At 37.8% G+C, this 11,540-nt stretch overlaps 1 protein-coding gene across 1 annotated transcript in view; it reads right to left on the bottom strand.

The window, feature by feature from the left end:
- Positions 1 to 2,066: 2,066 nt before the first annotated feature.
- LOC121388826 (putative G-protein coupled receptor F59B2.13) overlaps positions 2,067 to 11,540 on the bottom strand; it is a 42,303-nt gene continuing 32,829 nt past the window's right edge. The window contains exon 2 of the mRNA XM_041520337.1: positions 2,067 to 3,328. Within this exon, the coding sequence (XP_041376271.1) occupies positions 2,245 to 3,328 (1,084 nt within the window). The 3' untranslated portion in view covers positions 2,067 to 2,244. The remainder of the gene's footprint in view (positions 3,329 to 11,540) is intronic.

The following is an 11,540-nucleotide window of genomic DNA, read 5'->3' as shown; positions in this document are numbered from 1 at the left end:
TACATATCCAGCTTCAAAGGAAAATCTGTGCGTTTCACCAACCTCGGCGGCGGATGGAGAATGGCGGGCTGTTCACCTTCATTATCACCCATCCTATCATTCTTATCATACATTCCACATCTCTACAACCATCTCCATGTTCATTTTAATGTGCCCATAATAGCTGTATGAATAACCATGGGGAGGGAGGGATGGGGTGGGACACGGTGATAGGGTGCGATAGACAGCAACAGGAACCCCAAACCTTGGAAATCCGGCCCAGCAACCGTGGGCACCTCCTGGTGTTGGAACGCACAAGGCCTGTCCGCCTGGACTCCCGCTTTGTGAACCTTTCCTCCAGGGCCTAAAGGTATATTTTATAATTTAACTAGTATTATTAATTCTGAAACGCCCGATCTAAATTAAGCGCCAACTAATATCCTAAATAAATCAATAACCCATATACTTAAGGCGCATCATGTTTTAACCATAACCCACTTTTTATTTATGTTTCTTTGGCTTTTTATTAAACAATACTAGCACTTAATGCTGTTTTTAAATTCACCACAATAATACTAATCCCCCCTCCCCTCTCCCCCTCCTGTCCCGGAATTAATCACTGACGAAGTCAGAGGCTATGTCAGGGATGGGCGTGCCATGGACCTTACTTGGATATGGGCACGCTAATAGAGTTCCCAGCCCAGTAATAAAGCAGGACGGCTGATAATGTCCATTATCATTTTAGGGGTAGCCGCGCGGCTTCTCCACAGTACCCAGTGATCTTTATAAAACGTGCACGTATTTTGTTTTTGTGTGTGTGTGTCTAGACACCTTGACTTGGTGACCGTCCAAAATATACACTTGCCAATCAGGAACCACAGGTACAGGTCACGGAGAGAAAAGACCAATTAACTCAGAAAACACTCTGATTATCATTTCAGTACGCGGGTTAATGTAGAAACAACACATAATATTTCGACACTTTGACAATGATGGTTTATTTTGTATTGAAAAATAATATATACTTATTGCTGACTTACTGGGATGGATATTATCACAGAACATTGCGATGCATCCGCAAAAATCAGGTATGTTTTGTTTCTTCGGTTCTAAGACTAATTCCTGACGTGACACGTTAACTATTACGTAACCACAGGCTCGCCAGAGGGCATATTCACTAGGATCGTACAAAATGGCTGCACCCGTTATATATACTAGCCGTCACATTTAACCCTTTTATTAATTAAGTATACGATTATACTTGTTGATATTACGCAATAATGTGCATTATATATCGTTGAATATGCATACCAGGCCAAATGCCTTAATTGTCCCTTCTTTTAAAGGACTTCTGAGGACGAGTGAGGATAGTCAAGTTCAATATGTTTCCGACCATCCCGAACAGACAGGTATGGGGAATAATCTAATGGCTCCATGGACGATAGGGTCGTGGTGGGAGAGTATACGATTGTGGATGTCCTAGTTGCTTGTGACGTTAATGTCACAGGCTTCCAATTGTCATACATATAGATTCCGTAGGTTCGAATCCTGTCAGACTACCTGTTTCTGTTCTATTATGAAACAAACCTTTATTTTTATACGCCCATCTATGGGTCGTATTATGGTATGGCGGTGTTCGTCTGTCCGTCCGTCCGTCCGTCAGTACGTCCGCCCGCCCGCCCGTACGTCTGTCTGTTAACTTTTTCTTGTCAGGACCAAATCTTGCATACGCATACAGGACCATCAAACCTCACATGTAGGGACAACTTGGGATAGCGGTGCGTCGCGTACTATTACTAGGTCACTGTGTCCTACGTTTCACGGTCTACTGCACATAACAGTAAATCCTTGTCCGGACCACATCTTGCATACACATGCATACAGGACCATCAAACCTCACATGTAGGAACAACTTGGGGTGGTGGTTGGTCCAAAAGAAACTGTTCATCCATCCCAGTGCAAACATTTCACATAATTAGACTTGAATCATACCCGTAACATATTCATTGATATAGATATGGTTTTCAGTTAACAAAATGAACAAGAACAAGTACTGAATATAGACTATTATAATATCACAATTAAAACTCAACAACAAGAATAGTCATCACTTTGTTCACGCCCCGAGAAAATATGTACACGCATTCACATATATACATTGTATATATAATGTACAAAATCAAAATGTAGAGGAATAAAACTTGTAATATGTACTCCCTTTTTGACACACGTTCCAAGAATAATCCTAAATGTATCCTGCTATAGTCACATTAAAGACGTCTCAAATTCTTTTTTCCACTGTTTTGAAACCTGATATATATTGTAGCAGCCGCAACAGAAAAGGTAGCGCAGCGTCTTTCTGAAGTACGGGCTTATAATGCAGTACAAAATGAAGTTGAGGGAGAAGTTCAGTGACTGCAGAAAGTTCATCACGGCCTCGATTGTCATGTGCGAGTAGGTGCTATCATTGTTCGACATCTGCGCAGCCGTGATGACGATCTCAGAGGGCGCCACAAAGATGAAGAACATGACGACGATCACGACGAGTGTAATCGTCAACACGTTGCCCGAACTTTTGGCGCTGTGGTCGCCCTTGCGACGATCGTGTTTGAACTGCTGCCTCATTTTGTAGGAACGATAAATCTGCAGACACAGACAGACATTGAACCAAAAGAGCAGGATGAGGGGAACAAAGTTGCCCAGCAATGCCCAGACTATCCGATACGCCATATCGAGTCTATGGCTGTTCCACAGAGGTACCTGGAATGGCATCACACCGGAAACGGAAGTGTTGGAAGCGCTACACAACTGGTAGACCTCGTAGCGCCACAGAACGGGAATGTTGAAGAGGAACGAAAAGATGTATGTTATGATGATTACTATCTTAATCCGGCGAGTCGTCAGGTACAGGTCCTGTCTGAGAGGGTAGCATATCGCCAGGTAGCGCTCCAGTGACATGGCCACGGTCAGCCACGTGCTACACATGATAAACACGTTAATTATAGCGGCCCCGTAGATCCGGTACTGTAGAATGAACTCGTCCTTTCGATACGTATCGTCGCTAGGGAGAAACGTCGTCGGGAACGCGAACACACAGAACATGAGGTCGGAGACGGCTAGAGCCACAAGGCAGTAGTTGGCGGCCATTTCCAAGGTCTTAAAGGACTTCTGTAGCTTCCTGCGAGTGAGGATAGTCAGGTTCAGTATGTTTCCGACCATCCCGAACAGACAGATGCTTGGCAGTGCAAAGCCGTAGATGATGTAGCTGACTTCTTCAAACATGTGTTTGGCTCTCTCGCTGCCGAGGCCCGTGATGTTGTCCTCTGTGATGTTGCGACAGTTCATGTTCCTGCAAGATGTAAGAAATATATAACTTTGTCATATTCATAAAATGTAAATTCGCAAATAAATATTACTTTTTTTACTTGTTGAAAAACAAAATATGAATCTTTTCAACAGCTCATGTTCCTACAATGTATATTTGGATATTGAAATAACAAATATATAACGTTATAACTTATTGTAATATATATATATATATATATATATATATATATATATAAATATATATATATATATATATATGTATGAATGTTTACAACAGTTCATGTTCATGCAGTATAATTCGTATATTGAAATATCAAATAGTATCACTTTTATAACTCGTTGAAACACCAAATATGAATCGTTACAACAGTTCATATTCGTGCGATAAACAGAGGATAAACTTATAGAAATGTGAAATGCGATTATTTACAACTGTTCATATTCATGAAATGAAATTTTGGATATAGAAATAACAGATATATGTTTATAATTTAATAATTAAATTTTCTTTGCGTCTATACACTTTACGGCAATCTGACTGGTTCAGAGGTGCTTATTTTTTTTCGTTCATATCTTGATGAACTGAAAAAAATTAAGCCACGCCTACAACCCCCACTCCCCCCCCCCCCCCCCCACACACACACACACTGACTCGCACTACTTTTGCGCAACATGCCGGATTATTCTGGCGATCATATTTAGATATTTAGAAGAAAACACTTACGATAAATTAATGGAAAATGCTATAGCAGAGTAGACCTGTAGATATATACGCAATGATTTAAAAAAAAAAAAAAAACCCACATCCCAAAACACAAACCTCTTCGCAAATCATGACATGAGACTCGGTCGGTGGCCAAAGAAATCATGTAGGAAACTTCACTTCTGTAACTTACTTGTAAGCGATGTTCTACAGCTGTTGGCGAAAATTAAACGGTTCCACCAACAGCATAAATGTTAGACACGTTCTCTTCGTTCACTTTCATAAAATATAAACTAAACACGAATAGGACAATTCCTTCCAATATAACTAAACGATCCGTAAAAATGCACAACAGCTAGAGGAAATGACGTCATTTACAAAAACATCACCTGATTCAAATGATAGTGAATGAACGTTCGCATTCTTACGCGACACAAGTATCAATCAATCGGAAGTCCTCGTACATTTCTACGAAATATAAACTCGGACACAATGCGTCACCATTTTGGACGGAACTTTTTTCAGTCACATGATCAAAACATGGCCATGGAATATAATTGCTCATTCTGTGCTTCAGTGAATAGACAACTACATACAACAACAAATGCATCGAAGAGAATACGCGAGAATGATATAATACAAAAGATAACAGACACATTAGGCTTTAAACCTACTGACAGTTACAGAATATATGACAAATGTGTAAATAAAATTATTAAATTCCAAAATAAATGTATTACAATTTCTTCAATTTTAACTATAATTAAATATGTTGAAGTAACCTTTTTCAGAAGTTTCTAAAACAGATTGAAAATACAAATCCATCACGAAACAATTTTTTAGTCGTCATATCTTTATCTTTACTCATGAACCACGGTTAAATTTATATCACAGTTAATGTGTGCAGTTGGCGAGCATGTTCCATAGAAATAGTGACAAGTCAGCTTTTTAAACAATCCAGCGCTTTCACATTTAAGAACAATTTCATCAAAACATCAGTCTGTTTAATCAGCTGTTTCTTGGTACAGATTGCCATTAGGTTCAGCTCCTCCAAAGAACTAAGTGGGGCTTTTTTAATAGTTTATTGTGATACTGGACATTTAAAATACTAAACCATAGAACTCTTAAATGTTATAATTAAAATATTGCATTACACATGTGCTTGCATGCACCCACCCACTGTCCATGTTTAGCAACATTTTAAAAAATATCTTAAAGGTCCAATATCAGTTAAATTAAAATATGCTATTTTCACATGTGATTGTAATAAACAACTACAATTTACTCGATCCCACACATAATATTTGCTTAAGTAACTCCAGAATAATAATTTTATAATAAAATAAAAAAAATGTTGTGTCAAAAGATGTTCCATATTTGATCGAACTGCATTATGTTACGAACTTCGTCCTAACCGCGTCACCAAATACATGAAAATTTGGTGTATTCCTACAACTTGTGTCCGAGCCTACATCTAGCGTAGCGGAATGTGACGAGGTGTTCCGATTGAAGTATCAATGAAGTTTACACAAACAATACTACAGGCGTATTTAAAGCTAAACAAAATAAATTCAGTTATGTATTGTTAAAGTATGCATATAAATTTAATTATAAGATTTGACCGCAATTATTTTTTGGTTCATGCAAGTATGAACCGAAAAAACGATGTGCACACTTTTGTATGACCCCTACGCAGGCTCATACAATGTGCACATCGTTTTTTCGGTTCATACTCGCATGAACCAAAAAATAATTGCGGTCAATTCTTAATTGAACTGCCAAATATTAATATTTACAACTGTTCATATTCATGCAATAAAATTTCGGATATTGAAATAACAAACATATAACTTGTATAACACTGAAATATAAAATATGAAATGTAAATTCGTATATTGAAATATCAAATAGTATCACTTTTATAATTGGTTGAAACACCAAATATGAATCTTTACGAAAGTTCATATTCATGCAACAAAAATACATATGAAATATATAACTTGTATTATTTATTAATATGTCAAATATTAATATGTCAAATATTAATATTTAATACAGATCATGTTCCTGCAATGAAGTTTCAAATATTGAAATGATAAATATTAACTATTTAAAGTTATTGAACCGCCAAATATTAATATTTACAATAATCCATATTCCTGCTTATTAAATTGTCAAATATGAATTTTTACGACAGTTCATATTTCCACAATATAAATTCAAATATTGATATAAAAAATAAAACATTTTTATAACTTATTCAAATAGCAAATATTAATGTTCATATTCCTACATTATATGACGTTTATAACTTATTAGAATACCAAAATGAAGTTTTACGACAGTTCGTATTCCTACATTATATAACGTTTATAACTTACTGGAATACCACAATGAAGTTTTACGACAGTTCGTATTCCTACATTATATGACGTTTATAACTTATTGGAATACCACAATGAAGGATTACGACAGTTCGTATTCCTACAATATGAATTCAGACATTGAAATATAAAATATATAACATAATCTGAATGTTTACAACAGTTCATATTCCTACAATGTAAATACAACTATTGAAGAAAACTATTATAAATTTCATAACTTATTGAAATGTCAAATATGAATCGTTACAATGTATGTTTCAATATAAACTCAAATATTGAAATAACACATATTTAACATTTATAACTTATCGAAATATCCAATAGGAATGTTAAAGAAAGTTCATATTCCAACAATTGCATCTATTAAAATATCAAATGTATAACGTTCATGTCTTATTGGAATAACAAATATGAATCTGTACTATAGTTCATATTGAAAATTCATATATTGAAATAATAAATATAAATATATTATAACGTATAATTGTGTGTGTGTGTGTGTGTGTGTGTGTGTGTGTGTGTGTGTGCAAGTAAGTAAGTACGCACGTACGTACGTACGTATGTACTATATATATATATATATATATATATATATATATATATATATATATATATATAGAGAGAGAGAGAGAGAGAGAGAGAGAGAGAGAGAGAGAGAGAGAGAGAGAGAGAGAGAGAGAGAGTTAGTTACAATAAGCCGTTCAGAAACATTTTGAAAAGCGAAAATGAACTAAGTTATGCTTTCTTATTCATGGCTATGTGCCCATAATTCTATTATATATCAAATATGGAATACAAATTAATGGAATTTTTCGTGGTATAAATTTGATGTATTTTTTGTGGAACAGTTAAATATATGGATAGAATTAACTTAAAAATAAAACTTATATGAAATATCAAAGTACTAGTAAGTATATTTTAAAACTGTATAAAAATCAAAATGTTTTAAAAATTAATTTAAAAATTAATTCTGGATGGAATTTAAAGGGACATTCCTGAGTTTTCCGCATTGTAACATGTTTCCGACTAATAAAATATTTCTACGAATAAACTTACATATCAAATATATTTTTTTGTTTAGAATATCAGTGTCTGTATATTCAATGTGTTTCTGGACATATTAATATTTGTAGGAAGCCCAGACTGAATTTTGTCTTTTGTCTCGTACGTACGAAAAAATATATTTTAGGAAATAAAATGAAATTTAACCTAATACAAATATTAGAACGATCAGAAACACATTTAATATACAGCCGCTAATATTTTATGCAGAAACATATATTTGATATGTAATTACAATCGTTAAAGACTCTCTGTTAGTCGATAACATATTAAACATTGCAGCAAACTCAGGAATGTCCCTTTAAACGGTTCTAATATAACTAAATATATATTTTCTCGTCGGCTTCAGATGATTACACTCGACCAAAATGTGGTGCACAAGCAGTGTACACTGACAATGTTCACACTGAGGAGGAGGATCCTTTTTTAAGATAAATTAATGTGTTAAATGTTAAATGTGTATGGCCGATGCGGGCACGACACGAAACTATGTAATTCTTCCTGCACTGCCTGTAAGAGGACTGCCACACTCCCACGACTGGCTTCACAGAATGAAGCTTCATAGCAACCGTACTGTTCCAATCATCTTGTCTAGTCGAAATGATCTATTGGTTAATATGATTTTTAAAATCACTGTCTGGAACATCAACACTGACACTGGGCATATTCAAAGCAGACATGGCAACTGAATCTGCCTTTTGATTGCCCTATACAATTGAATCTGCCTTTTGATTGCCCTATACAATTGAATCTACCTTTTGATTGCCCTATACAATCGAATCTGCCTTTTGATTGCCCTATACAACTGAATCTGCCTTTTGATTGCCCTATACAACTGAATCTGGCTTTTGATTGCCCTATACAACTGAATCTGCCTTTTCGTTGCCCTATACATTGAATCTGCCTTTTCATTGCCCTATACAATTGAATCTGCCTTTCATTGCTCTATACAATTGAATCTGCCTTTCATTGCCCTATACAATTTGCGGAACGATTTGGATGTACCACCGAGTAGTTTTACTGCCGTGTGTTTAACTGTCTCGTTGTCGTTGTGTATCATTATTTGTGCATACACTTTATCACTGTATTTAATGACGTAAACAGCACGCGGCATTAACAGTAATCATTGTAGCCAAAATGACCGCCAATTTACAATAAAATGTGCCGCAAATAACGACTATGTTTGGAAAATTATATATAATTTTTATATAGGATTGTCGTTTGATATTCCAGATCTTTTGCCTTGGAAGTTATTAAATATGTTACTGGTCCGCACATGCTTTGTGTGTGTGTGTGTGTGTGTGTGTGTGTGTGTGTGTATGTATGTGTGTGTGTGTGTGTCTGTGTGTGTGTTGTCTGTGTGTGTTGTCTGTGTGAATGTGTGTGTGTGTGGTGTCTGTGTGTATGTGTATGTGTATCTGTGTGCGTGTGTGACTGTGATTGTGTGTGTGTGTGTGTGTGTGTGTGTGTGTGTGTGTGAGAGAGTGACTGACTGTGTGTATGTGTGTGTCTGTGTATGTCTATGTGTGTGTCTGTGTATGTGCGTGTCTGTATGTGTATGTCTCTATGTGTGTGTGTGTGTGTGTGTGTGAGAGTGTGTGTGGCTGTGTGTGCGTGTCTGTGCGTGTGCGTGTATCTCTGTGTGTCTCTCTGTGTGTCTGTGTGTGGTAAATGGTTCTAGGCTTTAAGTCATTCCATTAGGTGCAAGGTGTTTATTATTGTTCTATGTTTGTAGTAGTCCAAATCGGATTTTACCTCCAAATAATTTCGTACATATGAAAAAAATGTGTTACGAAGTAATATGAACCATGACTGCTACAGTCATTACCACACAACCGCATACACACTGAATATACAGACACTGGTATTCTAAACAAAAACAAAAATGCAATTTTAGTCGTCCAAAACAAAACAAAAACCTCGGAAGATGGCGTATCGGATAGTCTGGGCATTACTGGGAACTTTATTCCCTTCATCCTGCTCTTTTGGTTCAATTTCTGACTGTGTCTGCAAATTTATCGTTCCTACAAAGTGATCATATTTCATCGGAAACATCTTACAACTGGCGCTTTTGTTTTTCAATTCATTTTCCGGGGCAGCATGTCTCGACCCGCCCCCCCCCCCCCCCCCCCCCCCCCTATAAACTAGACTCCGCCCTGTTACATTTCCGGTACACGCGCCTGTACAACGATAGCAAACTAAGGACAGGTCTGGACAGGTCATAGGGTTTACGTGCACATTCAGAACAAGCTGTTGTAGCGCTCCCCTGACATGGGCGCAGGAGGCCGGCCTTGGCCCGCTCCTCCGTTTAGGACAGGAACAGGGTTGGGTTGGGTGGGAGAGGAGACCGCCCGCGCTGGCAAGTGCAAGGGAGCACCAACAGCGTGCGGGGGGCAACTGAGGACAATCCCTTTAACCGATATGTCGCCAATGCATACCTGTGGTACTCTTACTAAATGGGCGTGATGTAGCTCAGGCGGTTGAGTGCTCGCCTGGCGTGCTTGCGTCATAGGATCGAACCATCTCGGTGGATCCATTCAACTGATTATTTTGTCGTTACAACCAGTGCATCATAACTGGTCAAAGGCCGTGTTATATGCTTCCCTGCCTGTCGGAAAGTGCTTTCTGCATTAGGAAACATGTAGCGGGTTTCCTCTCTAAGACTATATGTCAGATATACGAAATCTTTGACATCCGATAGCCGAAGACATCCAGTTTGCTCTAGTGGTGTCGTTAATTAAAACAAAACTTTAAGTTTTGTGCGGTCCCTGCTTAACTTTGCAATCAAATCTGTATCCAGATAATGACAGAGGCGCTATCTTACTTATAATATAAATCTCACCTCTCCACTTATTAGAGGAAACATTCCAGCCAGAGCAACAGTATAAGAGATTGCCGGTGAAAAGCAATTTTCTCCAAAATTGGATAAAATTCTATGAAAGCCAATTTGATTGTCCCTCCAAGAAATGTCTCGACATTGCAAAACTCTTTTCAAAGCTTGAGTCTGTTTTTGTCGACGTGCCTACAGGATAGACCCCTTTAATTGATTTAAAATACATACATGTATACGTCTGTGATGACTTACAACTGGCAAAGGGCCAACTGTGGTGTCAATATAGCCATGCTAATCTGAAATCTTTTCATCATGTATTTCCATCATTCTACCACAATATTAGTTGTAATCCATGTAAAAACGAGAAGAGATCCATCTGCAATCTTATGTAACTGTTTGGCAGTAATGCTAATATGAATAAATAATGTTATATCAAGATTCGGGCATTTTTGTTTAATTCGGGAAAAAAATCAGCCTGCCCCCTGCCAAAAATCGAAGCCCGTACGTACGCCTATGTCGACAAGGGATCCTGACAGTGATTGATGGCTGTATTATAACCTAACTTCTCTATCATGTCTTTTGAAATCAATTTAGCGCAGATACGCGGTACTGAATATGCTAATAGAAGATTCGTAATGGTCATGAATGTTACAGGTTCTGTTAGCCTCGTTCCAGTTAGCCTGAGTACTTTGACTGTAAGAGAGCTAGAAGGACATTGGAATGGCTATGAGAGCGTCATAACCGTTCAAATGTCCATCTAGCTCTCTTACAGTCAGAGTACTCGGGCTAGGTCTCTGACTGTAACGAGAGCGTCATAACCGTCCAAATGTCCATCCAGCTCTCTTACAGTCAGAGTACTCGGGCTAGGTCTCTGACTGTAACGAGAGCGGCATAACCGTCCAAATGTCCATATTTTTTCGTCCTACTATATCTTAACAAAGATAAACATATGGCTAGATACTGTGTCCCCGCAATTTAGACGTTGTGCCCTTACCACTCGAGATATCGTTCCTACGGGCCTGCCATCGTTGCAGCTGACCACTGGTTGAAATGACAACTAACCCTGTTGTGGCAATGGGTAAGGGGGACAGGTAGGCTGTTGTAGCACACGCCTATCATGGGCACAGGTGTCGGCCTAAGCCGGTTCCTCCGTCCAGGACAGGAGTAGGTTTGGGGTGGGTGGGAGGAAGGACCAGAGCGAGTTTTAACGACTCAATGGGTAGGTGTAAGACCACTACACCCTCTTCTC

Source organism: Gigantopelta aegis, chromosome 14 (assembly GCF_016097555.1).
Source record: "Gigantopelta aegis isolate Gae_Host chromosome 14, Gae_host_genome, whole genome shotgun sequence".
NCBI lineage: Eukaryota > Metazoa > Mollusca > Gastropoda > Neomphalida > Peltospiridae > Gigantopelta > Gigantopelta aegis.
Note: the sequence above shows the minus strand (reverse complement) of the source record. Positions and strands in the feature narration are given on the sequence as shown.